Source organism: Doryrhamphus excisus, linkage group LG11 (genome assembly GCF_037039965.1).
Source record: "Doryrhamphus excisus strain RoL-2023G ecotype Guam linkage group LG11, RoL_Dexc_Guam_v1.1, whole genome shotgun sequence".
NCBI lineage: Eukaryota > Metazoa > Chordata > Actinopteri > Syngnathiformes > Syngnathidae > Doryrhamphus > Doryrhamphus excisus.
Window position 1 is genome coordinate 1014944 of NC_136367.1, and position 18935 is coordinate 1033878.

At 43.1% G+C, this 18935-nt stretch overlaps 3 protein-coding genes across 3 annotated transcripts; 2 read left to right on the top strand and 1 right to left on the bottom strand.

The window, feature by feature from the left end:
- Positions 1–75: 75 nt before the first annotated feature.
- LOC131126193 (gap junction Cx32.2 protein-like) lies at positions 76–10956 on the bottom strand. The gene is made up of 4 exons (XM_078794856.1): positions 10855–10956; positions 9083–9727; positions 5891–6504; positions 76–638 (listed from the first exon to the last, which is right to left on the bottom strand). Exons 3-4 carry the CDS (start codon positions 6479–6481, stop codon positions 516–518), a joined length of 714 nt encoding a protein of 237 aa, XP_078650982.1. The 5' UTR covers positions 6482–6504; positions 9083–9727; positions 10855–10956; the 3' UTR covers positions 76–515.
- LOC131126185 (gap junction Cx32.2 protein-like) lies at positions 9049–10290 on the top strand. The gene has a single exon (XM_058068450.2). The coding sequence runs from the start codon at positions 9065–9067 to the stop codon at positions 9917–9919; it is 855 nt and encodes a 284-aa protein (XP_057924433.2). The 5' UTR covers positions 9049–9064; the 3' UTR covers positions 9920–10290.
- Position 10957: 1 nt separating the features above from the next.
- nt5dc1 (5'-nucleotidase domain containing 1) lies at positions 10958–17258 on the top strand. The gene is made up of 12 exons (XM_058068436.2): positions 10958–11131; positions 12184–12275; positions 12845–12916; positions 13028–13137; positions 13230–13309; positions 13395–13476; positions 13626–13800; positions 14072–14169; positions 14749–14870; positions 15189–15362; positions 15668–15833; positions 17096–17258. Exons 1-12 carry the CDS (start codon positions 11039–11041, stop codon positions 17206–17208), a joined length of 1377 nt encoding a protein of 458 aa, XP_057924419.2. The 5' UTR covers positions 10958–11038; the 3' UTR covers positions 17209–17258.
- The last annotated feature ends 1677 nt before the right edge of the window (positions 17259–18935 follow it).

Consider the following 18935-nt stretch of genomic DNA (forward strand, 5'->3'; position numbering starts at 1 on the left):
AAACTCCACTGGGCGGTGCTAAAGAGTCGCATGCGCATGTTGCATGAAAAACATGTTATTTAAAAATATTTTTATATAATAAAAGCAAAGGACCGCAGTGGTTAGCATGTAGGCAACACAGTCAGGAGATCGGGAAGACCTGGGTATGATTCTCCACTCATCTCTGTGTGGAGTTTGCATGTTCTCTCGTGCATTTGTGGGTTTGAACTTGTATTGATACATGTTTGTATATTTGAAACCCAAATTGTCCATAGGTATGAATGTGGGTATGAATGGTTGTATGTCTATAAGTGCCCTGTGATTGGCTGGCACATTGATTGATTGATTGATCATGTAGGTGATCTAGCAGCAGAGTGGCATTAAGTAAGAAACTGATCAGAAAAACACATAAGACAAAAATAGCAAAATGATATTTGGACCAAAAATACACAAATTTGCGGTATTCCACTCCATTCCAACCTTCCAACCTTTTTTATGATTGTTTTCATATTGTTTTCATCATACATATTTATAATCTACTTGGTAAGAATGAGAGCAGACCTCCTTCTCTTCTCTCGTATCTTGGATATCATCAGATGGAAGATCTCAGCGATGTTGAGGATGACAGAGAGGACGGCCATCGCCAACATAAAGACGATTGTTTTGTGAAATAGGTTGTTACAGGTCCGGAGAGATCGCAGCAGAGAAATGATCACAAACAACGACTGTATGTACATTAATGATATTTAATGGTAAAACACACAGCAGTTCACAACACTTCCCCTCAAGTTATTATGCTAGACACAAGCTGATCACCCCTATGCCCCCACATAACACTCCATCATGAGTTATGCTAGACACAAGCTGATCACCCCTATGCCCCCACACAACACTCCTTCATGAGTTATTATGCTAGACATAAGCTGTCACCCCTATGCCCCCACATAACACTCCAATCAACACAGTTCGAATCCAGAATAGCATACCTTACCGTTGACAGAGGGCGGAGAGCCAAAAACACCCCGGTAGAGTAATCTGGAAACCGAAAGCTGGACACTCGTGCACAGTTCACAGCAGACTCTCACCGGGATTGAGAAAACAAATGCTTTATATGCTCGCTCGTGCGAAAACAGGTGGCCAGCCTGTCTCCGCAGGAGGGGAGTCATCGCCTCCATCCTCTGTCTCAGGCACCTCAAGGTAACATTTTTCTCACAACCTTCTAGTTCGTTTCTCACAACATTCACAACATTCTATATGGGCATAATATTTATCCCGTTGCCGGGACCAGTGAATATTTAAGTGTGTGAAGTCAAAACAAGTCAAAGCAAGTTACATAGCTGTAATAGCTGTAATAGCATAGACAAAGTTATATAGCTGCGAAGCAAGTTACATTCAAAAGTACAAAACAAGTGGTATAACCATTGGTATATAACCATGTGGTGGGTCAGCACAGGACAACACACCTAAAAATCTCTTCCTTCACTCCACCCTGTGGCCTGAGCTGAAACCACCACTTAATTGATAAACCGTTCAGGTAGATCATCTTCATTTTCAAACATCCAATTAACATAGGCATCCCCCTGGAGCAACAACACCATGATGTCATGATTCCCGTGTAACATGTGCCCAATAACAAACTGATACATAGAAATACGATCAGGAAACGTAAAATGCAGGGGGTCCGAACGCCTTGGCCACCAGGATGCATGATGACCCGGAGGGTCAGCTTTCACAAACATCTTTGTTATTTCCCTCCCAAACGGCCCCAAATCATCGTATAGTTCTATTTTCATAATTCAAGAAACTGCGTTATAAATGCGTCGCGACAACATAGCTCGGGTGCGTCTAATATACCAAAACATGCAGAAGTTAACCAACGTTAGTAAAGCTAAGCATATGATAAGAACCAATAATGGAGGGACTAAGTGTCGTCGTGCTGTTATCGACATTCCTGTAAATATATCCCACCAGTGATGAGCCGAAGATTGCTCAATTGTCCTGGTGGCATGTACCACCTCATTCCGGGCGATCATGGTGGACACCTGCAACCTGGACACATCTGTCAAATGAGTTTTAACAAGATGCTTAAGTGTCTCCGAACGGTTCAGTGCGCTGCTGAAGCGTGTCAGATCCACCTGCCAAGGCAGCGATAGGGCTTGCCATTGCACAGTAGACAGTCGGTTTGTCCAACTGAAATCTGTCAATCGAAACGATTGATTGTGCCAGGTAAACAGATGCATGTCCCATAAACATCCGGAAAACGGTGTCGTTGGCAACTGGGGATGTGGATTCACTGTTGCTACACAAATAGAGTGGGGCCCTACCTGATATAGCAAGTCCTCAGGCTTCTCCACATTCCAATCACACAGTGCCGTGTCATTCGTAAAACATGGGTCTCGATATATTTGCATTTGTAAGCATACAGTCCCCTTGTCCATTACGTCACAACCTTCCCGATCATAAGTCAGATTAGTCTGTGGACTAAACCAGTCCCCATGCGTTTTCAAGAAATAATAATGGTTTCCCACTATTAATGGCAAAATCCGATATCTGCATATGGTCATGGGTCGGGTTACGTTTACTTCCAACCACATCCCTTGACAGTGTGTTTCATTGCACTGAGTCAGGCTAGGTTTAACTTGTAACCATACGCGGTCCGATATGTTCCATAAGTGTCTCCACGGCTGCACTGCTGAGGAGGTCAATGTTCTCAACAGACGTTCTTGCTGAACTTTAGCACTAAGCATTTGCAAGGTACATTTGGTGCTATTCAACGTTGCAACCTTGTGTAAAACTTCTGATGTTGCGTCCCACATATCAACGTTCCAACCCAGAAATGTGTCTACTACATGAGCTCCCCCTTTCTGTATTTCTACAGTGGTAGGCATCCATTGTGCCACCCTGCGGAACCCATGAGCTGTCGCCTGACCTGTAGATGATAACATAGATCGTGTCACTTCCCCATCAATGGTGTTGAATATTCCTAACAAAGTTCCTGTTCCCCCTAACAGTGTATCATACCACGCTCGTTTGTTCCTTCGTGGCTTGCAGGTTGGTATCGATGGTAACCTTATCTCCCAATGAATCTCATTATGTGTCGCCTGGTAAGCCATGTGTGTGCATGATGTCACTATTGGCACTAACGTAGGGTGTGTCACCTGCTGATGTGGTGGTACTACCAAGATGACCCAGATTGTTGACCTGCGTCCCGTGATCTCAGTTGAGTTTGAAATCCAGATGTCAGTGTCGCCTGACGTTACCGTCCATTGAGTCCCCTTGGTCGATGAGCATGATACGTCCTCACGAAGTGTGAAGGGATATTCCGTCAGGAAGGGATTTCCCGTTAATCGACAGAGGCTTACTTCAGCTTCAATGGTAACGTTGCATCCCGTTCTCAGGATCATGGACCATGCATGTGGTCCTGGGTAGGGGTCGCAGTCCATGGTGATGTTTGCAGTCTGGCAGACGGACCACGCAGGGCAGCGGAAGTTATCCTGCGTGCGATTATTGGTGCTGTTCTTCCATCCCACTCGAACCACGCGAGGCAAGCGAGGAGCTCCTTCCACCGGTGTCCCCCAAGAGTGGGCGTTCCTCGGGCCGCATGCAAGCAGGACAGCCAGGAGAGTGCCCCAACAACCGACATGGCCATCTCCTGGGCGGGACCCCATGGTACGATGATCCTCGGGCCCCTTCTGCCAGACGTCCCACCAGCAGCCTCAACATCCACACTCCAACGCTCGCCACCAGGCTGTGACTGAAAAACAAAACACATGCTCCTCCCAGTCCAATCATGGATATTTTCGGTCCCTTGAATTTAGCAGGATTGCCTGAAATTATCGTGGGCTCCGCCCTTGTATCAACTAAAGCTTTTACTTCCTGATCTGAGCTTTTCCAATGAATAATCATATTTACATGAGGCCTAGGGTCTTCTTGTGACCAGCGGGGTACAAATTTGGCCGCTGCCTCCGGGGCTTGACCCCCATCCTATTCAAACTTGGCTAAGGAGGGGTAAAGACCACCGCCTTCCGAAAAGGGGTTCTTATTCTGCCTCCCCTTCCGATTCTGTTTTTTGGCCTTACTCTTTTCTTTTCTTTCTTTGCGTGCTCGCTTTAATGCAGCTATTTGATGCTTTTCCCGTTCGCCTTCTGATGTAGTTGAGTCTGAATCGGAATCATCAGAGCTTCTAACAGGCACACCAACCTCCTCCTCCCTTGGTGGCGGATTGGCACGCATCCATTTACACAGTGCATCATACAACTGCTGACCTTGAGCATCGGTCACCCTTTCCTCAGCAGGGGGCATCGCTCTTTGTACGCGTCGCCGACGCTGTACAGGTCTAGCTACACGAAGCTCACCATCACCCTCCCCCTGCTCTGGGTCAGGATACAGATCAGGGAAAAACTTCTCCCAATCCTCCTCTCGATCCCAGGCATCGGGATTATCCTCCCCACTTATCACAAAAGCTCGTATTTTCACCTCATCACCCCTGAGATTTTTCCTCTGCTTGCGAGTAACATGCCTCGTGCTAGCAACAGCCTTCTCACACATCCGCTGTAAATTAGCTTTTTTGCACTCCAGCAATGTTATTTTGGTTTGTAACATCTGATTCTCTATTTTTACTCTATCAACTTGTTCTCTTAGTTTCAACGTTTCATGCTCCGGGCTAGTATATTTTTCTGGCTGAATTTTCCATGCCTGCGCGCATGCCCACATGCACTTAACAGCTCCTCCAAGCGGAGCTTTGGGTTTCACCACAACCCTAGGAACACCAGCGGTATTTTCTGTCCATGCTTCCAGACCAGAACTTCCCGCTTGCAACAACTTATCAGCTACCGTCTTAACAGCTCCTCCGAGCGGAGCTTTGGGTTTCACCACAACCCTAGGAACACCAGCGATATTTTCTGTCCATGCTTCCGGACCAGAACTTCCCGCTTGCAACAACTTATCAGCTACCGTCTTCCACGGCACTGCCCCCCACCCCGGAACAACTCTGCTCTCCGCGGCGGGACTATTTTTCTTTTTCCTAAACATTTCTCTCACTGAGTCTCTCCTTTTCAAAAAGTTCCAGGTTCGTGACGCCAAATGTTTTGTGAAATAGGTTGTTACAGGTCCGGAGAGATCGCAGCAGAGAAATGATCACAAACAACGACTGTATGTACATTAATGATATTTAATGGTAAAACACACAGCAGTTCACAACACTTCCCCTCAAGTTATTATGCTAGACACAAGCTGATCACCCCTATGCCCCCACATAACACTCCATCATGAGTTATGCTAGACACAAGCTGATCACCCCTATGCCCCCACACAACACTCCTTCATGAGTTATTATGCTAGACATAAGCTGTCACCCCTATGCCCCCACATAACACTCCAATCAACACAGTTCGAATCCAGAATAGCATACCTTACCGTTGACAGAGGGCGGAGAGCCAAAAACACCCCGGTAGAGTAATCTGGAAACCGAAAGCTGGACACTCGTGCACAGTTCACAGCAGACTCTCACCGGGATTGAGAAAACAAATGCTTTATATGCTCGCTCGTGCGAAAACAGGTGGCCAGCCTGTCTCCGCAGGAGGGGAGTCATCGCCTCCATCCTCTGTCTCAGGCACCTCAAGGTAACATTTTTCTCACAACCTTCTAGTTCGTTTCTCACAACATTCACAACATTCTATATGGGCATAATATTTATCCCGTTGCCGGGACCAGTGAATATTTAAGTGTGTGAAGTCAAAACAAGTCAAAGCAAGTTACATAGCTGTAATAGCTGTAATAGCATAGACAAAGTTATATAGCTGCGAAGCAAGTTACATTCAAAAGTACAAAACAAGTGGTATAACCATTGGTATATAACCATGTGGTGGGTCAGCACAGGACAACACACCTAAAAATCTCTTCCTTCAACGATAAATACGCTTTTTTCTGTGGGACGACTGATGAAACAGTTTGTGTGTGTTTGACAGCTACCACCTTGGAAGGTGATTTTATCCGGCATCAGTATGAAGTTGTAGATCCAATACTGGCCCACGATGAAGGCCACCTCCAGCAGGATCTTGAAGAAGATCTGCAGCATGTAGCTGACCAGCAGGACACCTTTCAGGCGCACCTTTCCACGTTCATCAGAGTATTTGGGCGATTTCATCACTCCATTTAGCTCGCACTTTTGCTCCAAACGTCTCCTGAGCTTGTTCTCCTTGCGAATGACCAGCAGGACGTGCCCCAAGTAGATCAGAGTGGGTGTTGAGACAATGAGAATCTGGAGAACCCAGAAGCGTGTGTGAGAGATGGGGAAGGAGGCGTCATAGGCGTCGTTCCTGCAGCCTGGGCTGTTGGTGTTGCAGTCCATGTTTGCTTGTTCATCCCCCCATATCTGGTCCACGCCAGCTGCCAGGATGAAGATTCTGAAGATGAACAGAACGCTCATCCACACCTTGCCTAGAAGGGTGGAATGTAACTGGACCTTGTCCAGCATCTCTGATAGGAGGGACCACTCCCCCATGATGGCAGCCGGCTGTCACGGGTCTACATGGGGAAGGAAACACAAAGAAACCAATCATCTTCATTCTAGGTTTTATTTCGGAGCGTATCGTCGTGTTCAGAGCACAGATGTTTAAAAATCATTCCTACCTAAGCAACGATTCCTCTTTTCTTCTTCTTCTTCTTGCCCTCGGTCTCAAAGTGTCTGCCTTCTCTCTTATAACTTCGCTTCACTTTGCAGAATCATCAGATTTGTTGCACACCAACACCCTCCCCTCATGCAGTGTGACTGTCACTCTTGCTCAATAGCACAAAAACCAACACCTTCCACTTCCAGTATGGCTGAATAACTTCTACTCCTTTTGGATTACTACACCAGGTCACCTCAAAGACACCGTGAACTTTCAACTCCTTCAGAAGAAAAGCGCAATATTATTGGTTTCTTGTCAGACGTCCACTCATGCAACAAGAAACAGCAAAAGCTATGCTCCTTTTCCATTTGGGACACCATGGAAAGATTCCATTCAGATAATGAACACGTCATACTTAACAAGTAGCTGTCAGCGCTCAATGTTAAAGAAAATCTATGGACAAATATTACTTTATCATGATTGTTTAACTTTCCTCTTCTATTTGGTATGAAATGAATATGCATATGTCGTCCTGAGTGGACAAACAAGTGAACGCTACTGAAGTTTTTTTAATTTTAATTTTAATTTTAATTTTAATTTTAATTTTAATTTTAATTTTAATTTTAATTTTAATTTTAATTTTAATTTTAATTTTAATAAAAAATAATTATTAATTAATTAATTTTAATAAAGAGCCTTAAAGCTTTCGTATGATTTATTTCCTGGTTCTAGTCAGGACTCGAGCAGCAGCATTCCGGATGTACTGCAGCTGTTTCCCGGCTCTTTTAGAGAGTCCAGTGAGAATGTCGTTACAGTAGTCTAGCCTGCTGGAGACAAAGGCATGGATAAGTCTCTCCAAACCCGCTTTAGACACTATTCCCTTGATAGTGGTAATGGTTTTTGAAGTGGTAAAAAACTGATGATATTTTTGATTTCATGTGGTGTCAAAGTTGAGATCTGAGTCTATTATTGCCCGTACATTTCAAACCTGATGATTCGTTTTAGCTGGAGAAAGTTGTTTTGCATCTACAGACAGCATGATTGAACAATAGTGGCCCCGGGATTGACCCCTGGGGAACCCTACAGGTTGTAGTCATATCTCCTGTGGATTGCTGGTGGATCCTGGTTGTACTGGTGTGTTGTTGTGTGTATCGTGTTGAGCAAGTCATTCCAACTGACCAATCAAAGGGAGTAGCTTTAATCAGCGTGCGGGGTGGGTGTCGCTCTCTGCAGTTGATACTTGTACTGCGTTGTGTTGTACTGCGGGAATGAAGGATACTAATGCTGTCTGTCAGATTCTACCAGGAAATGAGATTGCTGACCTCTTCATTGTCATCACGAGTTTGACGGACTGAAATAAAGAAGCCGTGGGCGTCGTCATTTTGTGACTCAATCACAACAAAAAGCTTAGGACGATGCTACTTAAGTTGACAAACTCGTCTGCTTTTGACTTTCTTTTGGACAAACACTTTCCAATAACTTGAAGTCTGGCAGGCAAGTACTTGTTTCATCTTTATTTCCATCTGATGTTTTGTAGAGAATTAGCTTCTAACATCGGGAATACGTTCATTTAACGATGATTGTGCATATCTACCGGCCTATATTTGTCACCTTTTCCATTTGCATTTTTTATACTATTTTTTATGTTTTTTATTTTTACATTTTAACAGTATTTCAACTTTCTTCTGAAATAATCTTCCTGTAATATAATGACTTTATAGTTTTCCTTTATTCTCATAATATTACAACTTTTTCTCCAACCTAATTTTCCAAAAATTACAATTTGATTTTAGGACTACGTTATGCTAGCCATAGCATTTCAGTATGTGGAATCAAACTATGGAATGGATTGAGTAAGGAAATAAAACAATGCTCAATGAATGGATGAATGAATGAATGAATGAATGAATAAATGAATGAATGAGTTCCGAAATTGATGTCCTTTTAAATAAAATTGTAATTATTGTTACACATCATATCGTTTACCACAAAGAGATTTCCTCTACTTCATTCATCCACATAGAGATGGGCGAGCAGGGAATCAAACCCGGGTCTTCTAGCTGTGTGACCTGTGTGCTAACCACTCTCCACCATGCAGCCCGATTTCCCCTACTTATTATAGATAAAAACTTATTTCTATATATGATTAAATGTGATTAATTCTGAGTTAACTGTGGACAAAATGTGATTAATCATGATCATATATTTTAATCGATCGACAGGCCAAATATTTTGACTTTTTTCCATTTTTGTTGTTGTGTGTAGCCCGAGGGTGTACCCCGCCTCTCGCCCCAAGACAGCTGGGATAGGCTCCAGCACCCCTGCGACCCTCGTGGGGACAAGCTGTAGAAAATGAATGAATGAATGAATGAATAATAATAAACAATAAACAATGCCTTTCCTTCAATTGCAGGTTCTTTGCTTCTCTCTAATGTGTGTTCCCTTTCTACTTCAGGTGTCAATCATCCACCATCATGAGTGACTGGTCGTACCTGTCCAAACTGCTGAACAAGGTCCAGGCTCATTCCACTGTGGTGGGGAAGATCTGGATGAGCGTCCTCTTCCTGTTCAGGATCTTCGTGCTGGGAGCAGCTGCAGACAACGTTTGGGCAGATGAAGTATCTCAGTTTTACTGTGACTCCAAAGAGCCAGGATGTCAAAACTCCTGCTATAACTCCATGTTCCCGATGTCCTACGTGCATTACTGGGTTCTGCAAATCACCATTGTGTCGACGCCCACCTTGGTCTACCTTGGCCACGCCGTCCTCGTCATCCACAGAGAGAAGAAAAGGATGGAGCAGGAGCGGAGCAAAGCCAATGGAAATGTAGCCATCAAAGCTAAATACACAGATGACCGAGGGAAGGTGAAGATTCAAGGCATCCTGTTTTACACATACGTGACCCAGCTGGTGTTCAAGATCATCCTGGAGGTGGCCTTCACCGTTGGTCAATTCTACGTCTTCGGCCCTCTCGTCATTGTCTCCAGTTTCCATTGCAAAAAATGGCCGCCCTGTGCTCACGACATCGGTTCCAGGTGTTACATTTCTCGTCCCACCGAGAAGACCGTTTTCATTTTCTTCATGCTCGTAGTTACTGGTATTTCTGTACTCCTCAACGTTGTCGAGATTATGTACCTGCTGTGCAACAAAAGGCAGAACAGGAAGAAACAACTGGCGGCTTTGCCTCAAGCGCTCACTGCGACGCCGTGCGCCACTGAGTCCACATGGAGAGTCATGGACAACCCGTACGGCGGATACCCGTTGTTGCCTCTACCTGCTCACGGTAAAACAGACGTCAGCGGCCATGACAGTCATATCCACGCCGAATGAAGACCACACGGACCATGCGCCGTTACCGCTGCAATGGATGATGTTTCTAATATGAACATGCTCTCTATTGATTGTGTGAAAGATATTGTCATGCAGTAGAACCTCTAATCATTTATCGTTTATATTATATATTATTATATTATATGATCTCAATGAAGAAGTACATTTGAAGTACTACGTTAAAAAGCCATAGCATTTCAGTATGTGGAATCAAACTATGGCATGGATTGAGTTATATTCTGATGTGTAATATAAAGCCATTAGGACCATGTGAATGATACTTATATTTAATTTTTGAGTTTTGCTGATGGTTTAGGTGCTATTGATGGGTGGATCGATCCAAAAGTTGATCTTATTGAAGTCAAAATATTATGAATTATTATGAATTTTTTTTAGCTCTGAATGAATGTTTTGATATTGTATTTTAATGCATCTTTTACTCTGTTTTTACTATACTCTATTTTTATTTCTTTTTCTTTACTGTAAAGCGTCTTTGAGAACTCTGAAAAGCGCGATACAAATAAAATGTTTTATTATTATTATTATTATTGCTGATGGTTTAGGTGCTAGTAATGGTTGGATCGATCCAAAAATGTATCTTATTGAAATCAAAATATTATGAATGAACATATTTGAATGAACAAATGATATTTACACAAATATATACATCAATATCAAATGATATTTGAAAGAACATATTAATTATTGTTTTTTCAATGTGTTTTTTCCATAAATGTGGAAAAAAATAAAACAAATATGGCTTTCACTTACGACCAAATAAACACTTTTTTATAAGCCACCTCTACAATTGGTGCTTTTGCAGTTGTGGATAATGGCTGCAGTTCACCAGCAAGTCCATAGGGTGGCAGTAATGCGGCGGGATAGACACAAGCGAACCACGCAGCCCGAAGACGAAGAAGACGCAGGCGCCTTACCTATGTCCAAATGACTGCAATGGTGGTGGAAGAGAAATAACACGGCATCGGTCGGCGCTGACGACCACAGCAGGGAAGAGTAGTTGAACCACCGCATTGTCAGTAACGCCCGAGCCCCCCGTCGACACGATAAGGTGTTTTTAGCGACACTTCCCTTCCCTCTCCTTCCCGAGCTTCAGCGACAATGTCTGAATATTTCCGCTTGTCTGACTGCGACGTTATCGGCTTCGATTTAGACCATACGCTCTGCCGGTATCATCTGAAGGAGACCTCCAAGGTGAGTGGGATGATGATGTTGGTGATGATAAAGGATGCTAGTTCCAATCCTTCATATTCAGCTGTATGTTTATGTATTTGTATATACGTTGGATGGATGTTATGTAGAAATAAACAGGTGCGTTTCATATCACAGAAGAGGGAAACGTGTGCGCACGTGCCCGTTTATACATTGATAGTCATCGATAGAAACATGGATTTATTATTGATTGCATTTTTTTTTCTATTGTAAAAATCACGTTTCTATGTGCCTGTTGCATTAAATTAAATTAGAAAGATTTATTAAGAGAAATAAGTTGTAAGTTAATTCTTTTTCAATACCTAAGATGTTATATAAGTTTTTATAAACCTGAACTCCATTATTTGTATGTCTTTTACTTTTTTTTACGAGAGAGACAAAATATTGTTAATATTGTGAAAATCAAGCAGAATAAAATTGTAATTTTTGGAAAATTAACTTGTAATATTATAGGAATATAGTCATAATATACAAAATGGTTAAAAAGAGCAAAGAGCGAAGTTCATACCAATATGTTTTTTCACCTATATCACAAACATGAGCTGTATTCTTTTCCTGAAATATGTATATAACTTATTCACATGTGTTGCTTGACAAAATATCAAAGTGGAAAAAGTTTGGACACCCCTGCTTAGTTAAAAAAAAAACAAAAACAAAACATACTCAGTATTACAATAACGTAACATGATAAGGATGAAAATGAAATAAAACCATTACCATTACCAGTCACGCCACAAGTCTCACAAAACACATTTTTTGTCATGCATAACACAATAATAGATGAATAATGAAATAATAGAAATGACGACCGAAAGGAATAAATGAAAGGCAAAATATTGGCATACATTTTTTATGTTAACCGAACAAACGTTTGCTAACCAAGGCTCAACTGATTCTGTTTTTATTTTCACAGTAGTTTCTTACGCTTATTGATACCATTTGCGTTTCAACATGAACTTTACTGACAACCAATGAGCGGTTCAGCGGTGTGGTTTATCTCCACGAGTCATGTGATCATTCTCTCTGTTTGACAGCTCATCTATGAGAGCTTTGCCAGGTATCTGGTGGAACATAAAGGTTATGATAAGGACCTGCTGAACCTCACACCTGCGACGTGGGATTTTTGGTAAGTCAAGCGGAAGCGCAAGGGAATAAAAGTACCACGACTACCACGGTTTGGTGTGTGGCGTGTTTTGCTAGGAGTTATTTCTTGAATTCAGTCGTGTTTCTCACTCGCTCCTTCCTTTATCAAAATGCTGCCACTTGCAACTTTCTTTGCTTCTTCTTATTATATTTCATAATTATTATTATTTTGGAGCCGCGATCAAAAGTAAAGCAAAGACGTGAGATGAGAAACACTATTGAATACAAGAAATAACTCATGGCAAAACAGGAAGGTGGTGTCTGTTGATCTTGCTGCCTCAATCACGTCTGGGCCACACTTTTGGACACCTTTGTCCTCGAATGAGGATAAGCCGCATTTTTATCGTAATATGTTTACTATATTGGGTAATAGCAGTGTAAAGGTGATTATAGGGGTGTTATTTCATGTTTAGAGGGCTCTAATAGGTCACAAACAGGTTTTCTATGCTCTAACTACCAAATTATGTTTTTTAAAAAAGGACCGTCACTTTTCACGGTCGGATCTGGAACCAATTAATAAACAGGCCATTTATTAAATGATTTTGTTTCCAGTTTTAAGGGCCTGGTGGTGGACCTCGAGGATGGAAACTTAGTGAAGCTGGCTGAAGATGGAACCGTACTGAGGTATGCTTTTTGGCACAACATTTGATTAACTTCTAGAAACATCTCGTCATTTAACCGTCGGGTCCTATGGAAGCCCAGCGAGTCCTAACATACACGTTCTCCTTGACTTAGAGCCACACATGGAACTACTGAGCTTAGCACGGAGGAGATCATCAAGCATTATGGTCCGGCAAGGGAGTGGAAGCATTTTAACAGCCTCAATACCTCTTTCGCTAAATCTGGTATCGTTCATGACTCCACCGATTGCACTTCAGGTTGTATTTCTGCTCTATCACATATGTAATATATTTCTTGTTTTTCTTCCCCCATGCAGCCAAATACTACATGTATGACAACTACTTTGATCTACCCGGTGCGCTCCTCTGCGGAAGAGTTGTGGACATGTTGCACAAGGTAATATTTAGGATTAAAACCTAGTCGCATGTAAGTACTGAAATACAGCAATACATTCTTTTTGTGGTTTATATTCTGCTCACAGCGGGGAAATGAAGTCAACTCAGACTTTTGGAAAGACATGGTTGCTGCCATCGACCACAATTACAACACATCTGCATTCAGAGGTACACATTTTAGCCTTTCTTCTGTCCCAGTTCCCAGTTCCACATGTCCAAAAGGAGTAGGAAGAAGCAAAGCTTATTAAATCCTACCCCTCCATCTGGTACTTTTACAATCACTAACACTTGATGGATTTTTTTTTGTGTCTTTTCAGAGGATGCAGGGACTTATTTTCCCAGTGTAAAGAGGGACCCTGGCCGGTACTTGCAGACCTGTTCTGATTCGGTCAAGACTTGGCTGCGGAGCATGAAGAACTCGGGAAAAGTCCTCCTCCTCATAACCAGCTCCCACAGCGACTACTGCAGGCTCATCTGTGAACACATCCTGGGGTAAGGTCTCCGACTGAAACGTTCACTGACCTCTTTTACGTCACGTTTCAATTGCACTTCATTCATCCAACATCTTTGATCAGCTCCCGCTCAGCGTTTGTGTTTTTCTCTCGTGAACATCCCTCAACAGTAACATCTTCATCATTGACATGAATGCTACGTATTTAAAACTTTCCCCCTCTGCATACCCATACATGAAGTGGAGAAAACCTGATTCTTCCTGGAAGTAAAGGATCTCCTGGTGGCATGAACTGCTCTTCTCTTTTTGCAGGAAGGACTTTGAGGAGCTTTTCAACATCATCATCACAAATTCCCTCAAGCCTGGTTTCTTCTCCTTAAAACCACACCAGAGATCTTTCAAGAACCTAGGTGCAAACTTTTATGACTTTTAATGCTAGGAGATATTCAAATGTGTATTATTTTATTTCACTTTTTTTTTTTTTAAATCAAATTTAACTCTTCTCAATGTAATTCAATTTTATAAAACTGCGGTCTAATGATAAGCACGTTGGTAAATACTGTAAACAATCTTAGGATTGGTCATAATGAATAATAAACCAGCGAGGACCACGTAGTATATAAAATGAAAGGATTTTTTATAAAGCAGTTATAATACAGTATTTCAAGAAAAAAACTTTGCGAGCTTAGTGAACCAATGGCTTCTATATGACAAACTAACTCACTAAAGTGGCAATTAAACAACTTAAATGGCAGGGGGCGGGGGGGGGGGGCATACACCTGATCAGTGAGGGAGGATTGGCAGCTCCCTCACAAACACTATTAAACAAAAATGTACACCATATTAGATGTTAACGGGAAAATGTACGCTAATTTCGGTGTACATTTTTTATGTTCACGCTAACTGGGGCGTACGCTAACCAAGGTTGGACTACTGGATTGTATTATTTCATATTGCTTTGAATGAATTCCTCGTTTTGTTTACCCCAGTGAACAATGTGGAGGAAACGGAGGATCTCCCATCATTGGAAAAACCTGGCTGGTACTCACAAGGCAACTGGCTTCACCTCCATGAACTGCTGAAGACCATGACAGGAAAAACCGAACCCAAGGTATGAGGAAAGGCTGACCTATGTTCTGAACCCTACAGTTTGGAGAGTTATACACGAGCAGCTTGAAAGAAGGTGCTTTCTTTTTTGTTCCCCAAAGCGAAAGTTGGAAAAATCTACCGTCCTTTTTATCGACTTGGAAGTAATAAAACGCGGCCTGCAGGCCCGCAGCTCACTTTACGGAATGTACCTGGGCTTGTTTCAACTCGCATGCGCTCTTTCCAGGCGTGGCTCCCGTACTCCCCTTGTTGGCGCCACGTCGCCGCTCCGTGACCTTAGCATGACATCCTCTCACGTGAGCTCTCACCGCTCATCCTGCAGGTTGTGTACTTTGGAGATAGCATGAGGTCGGACATGTTCCCCGCCAGCAGTTTTGCCAAATGGGAAACGGTGATGATTGTGGAGGAAATGGAGGGGGAGGGTGTTCCCAAGAGTGACGCAGCAAAATTCAACGAGGCCCAGGTGGAACCCCTGGAGAAAAAAGGAAAGTACGAGGTAAGGTCAACCTGTTTACGTGTCTCAAACACGCGGCCCGTGGGCCAAATGTGGCCCGCAGGACATGAGTTTGAGGCCCCCGCCTTAATATGAAAGGTATCATGTACCCAGAAAAAATTATTACTTTTGATTAATGTTCATGTTAAAGGTTAAATAACTGTTAATAGTTATCCTCCCTATCCGTGTGGAAGTGGTAAGTTTTTGGCTGTTTAAGTTGAAAGGAAATAACTTGAAGGCTACCGTTTAGGTCGCTAGCTCTCTAGTCTGCGAGTTAAACATGCTTTGTGTGTTGACCGTCTCAACAGGAAAGCATGAAGTCCCCCTCTGCCGCGTCCAACCAGTGGGGTTCCTACTTTGTCGACAGAACCAGAGGCGGTGCAGAGGATGAAGACAGTCCCAAACTGACCTGGTGCTGCCACTGCATCCACAAGTACAGCACCATGGCCATCCCCAGTGTGGAGCACATAGCAAGTACGTCAGCGTTCACACGCACCCAACAAATCCGCAAGCCGTGGGGGTACAAATACACGATGGATCCCCGAAATCATGGCCTCCCAAATACTGGCTGGATGTTTGGGGCTAATCTCTGCTATTTGCAGACGATGCGGTCCTGATGGCATCATCGGGCCGTGACCTTCAGCGTTTACTGGGGCAGTTCGCAGTTGAGTGTGAAGCTTCTGGGATGAGACTTAGCACCTCCACAAAGGGTGGATTGCACCCTTCCAGTTGGAACAGAGGTCTTGCCCCAGGGGGAGGAGTTCAAGTATCTCGGGGGTACGATTGACAGGCGGATCGTTTGTCACGTAACGGACCGTCGAGCTCTAGATTTACTGTTCCTACCCTCGTCTACGCTGATGAGATTTGGGCTAAAATTGGTTTCCTCAAACTTACCCTTCCATGGTCCACCCGGAGGAGCTCATGGTCTGGGTTCGGAGGGTAGCAGCAGAATTCGAGACTTCTCGGCCCCTGGCCAGATATTCCAGTTCTACCGTGGGGGACCTGAGGTCTGCTGCGAGACATAATTCCTCCAAGTCTGCCACAGCGCCTCCACCCCAGGAGGGATCCAGACTCAAGCAACGTGTTAACTCTGAGATCCTCCTGGATGACCAAGCAGACCAAGATTCAGTCAATCCCAATCCAAACATCTCTGCGTAGCCGCTTGTCACACAGGTGCAACATGGCGTACCCTGTCAGCGCCACATACCTGTCTAACAGTTAACAAACAGGCTCGTGCGTCCTGCAGTCAGGAAAGGTTCCCAGTCGGAGTTCTTATGTGTACACGACCAGAGCCTGCTCAGAAATATTGGGACACCATGGCGGTTGCCCCCTTTTGGAATTTTAATAGCGGCTTCTGGCGGAAGCAACGCAGCCGCGACGGATTCAATGTACTCAAACCGAGACAAAATTTTAGGCGTATGTTTGATGCTAACTGAGGTTCCAACCTAGAAAGACTGCAATCTATTTTTTAATGTTGTTGTTTTTACTGGATCGGTAGCCTTCATGTAGCATGAATAAAATAGCTTCTTATTGGAGGGCAGCGGGGACTGCTGGGGTGCTGGGCACTCGGTGGGTGCACTCAGGGGCTAGGGGGGTCGGGGCCAGGTGGGTTGGCTGGCGGGTTTGGCGGTGTGCTTAATGTAACATTAATATAACACATTAATAGTATGCATGTCGGAAATCGATTAAGAAGGAAAGAAAGAATAACGTCTTTTTCAACCTCTGCTGTTTTCCAGATCTCCCTCTGGATTACAAGTTTCGTAGGTTTTGGCCTGATAAGCCGTGCACCACCGGATACTTCCCCAGGCCCCCGGATTCTTTGCTACAGATATGCAAAAGTTTGTCCTAAAAAAGAAAGTGTATCATTAAAAAAAAAGACTCATTCCCTCCACCCCCCCCCCCCCCTCGTTCCTGAATCATCAAAAAGTGTTGAATGTAACCTCAGCTAAAGAGTCTGTGTGTATTTGAGCCTTTGTTTTGTAGTTTTAGTACACAGTACATATGAGAATACACAAGCGTGGGCGTGTCTGTGTATGTTCGTCTATCTGCAGAGTAATTACTTGTGGAAAATGTCGTGCTCTCATGTATTATATACTATATTATGCTCCTTTTGATTTCATTTGTCACACTATTTGACAGGTTCAGATGTCATGTACTTAAAAAAAAACAAAACAAAACCAAGAAGTAACCCCCTCCAGATGTGTTCACCTCAACGATGTTCCCTTCCCCAAACAAGCCAGGTTATATTGCAGCTGTTTTTCTTTCACAAACATCTGTGCCATCTCTGTTAATGTTCAAGTGTTCTTAGAAAACGTGGTTTTCTCACTGAATTTTAGTACCTTGTAGGGTCTTTTGCCTGTGGCGGTTATGTGGAAAATGTTCATGTTAAGGCAGGGGTCTCCGACAGGTAGCTCGACGCCTGTGAAAGAATATTTCCTTCAACTCCTTTAGTATTTTTCCGAGTGTTCAATTGGGACACGATGCCTCCGTTTAATGCCAAATGATAATAAAATCGCACGGAGACGATGAGTACACTGTGTGAGTGAAAATAAAGTACAACTTCAATGGTGCCAACACCTTTTGTTTTTGTCAAAGTATCTCTAATAGCCATGGAACTTGGAGAGCCCTGTCTTAAGGTCATAAAGTGTTCAAGAGCTTGCACAATGCTATTTCAATAAAAGACGATGAATGTTGAAAAAGAAGCCATGCCAGATGCTTGAACAAGGTTTTCCTCTTGCATGACAAGAAATAATTTTATGTACTATTACATACATAAATTATACATAAATAGCTCTTTTGCATTGCACTACTTTTTGGTAAGTGGTCAGAAACACTGACCTACATTTACAACTTAATTGTAGTATTTGTTCCATGAAAGTATTATTTTATTCCCTACAGTAAAATACAATTAGCATATATCTTGCGTGCATTGCCTCTAGTACATTTATGTATTTTTTTTTTTTTGTCATATTAATCTAATCTGCCCAAGGCCTTCAGAATTGGGAGTTCTGTCCCTTTAGAGCCAGCTAGCTGGCCCATGTCGCAGTTTTGTGTCTTCTGATTGGTTGATCCGAACAAAACAAAGCACAGCAAAAGGCGAAATTGATATGGTCATCTTTAAAATTAATTTTCAAGGCGGAGTCTTCTGGGGTGCATCCCATAATCAGTTCCCAGTTCCACATGTCCAAAAGGAGTAGGAAGAAGCAAAGCTTATTAAATCCTACCCCTCCATCTGGTACTTTTACAATCACTAACTGTTACATTTGTTCACTTCCTGCTTTCCTAATATAGTTTAAGTTTTTAAATTTTAAATTGGAATTTTAGTTTTTTATTTTTGTCTCATACCTAATATATATGTATATATATATATATATATATATATATAAAATTTGGCTTCCAGGGAATACTACCAATCATTGACGATTAGTTCCTAATATGACTGACGTCATGCAGCATTAAACAGGGCCCTTACACACGTGACACGCGTCAGACATTTTGAATCAGCACGAGCCTGTGGTCGATGGACGGGTTCGGGGGTGGAGGTGGGGGCCGGGGTTGGGGGTTGGGGGTTGGGGG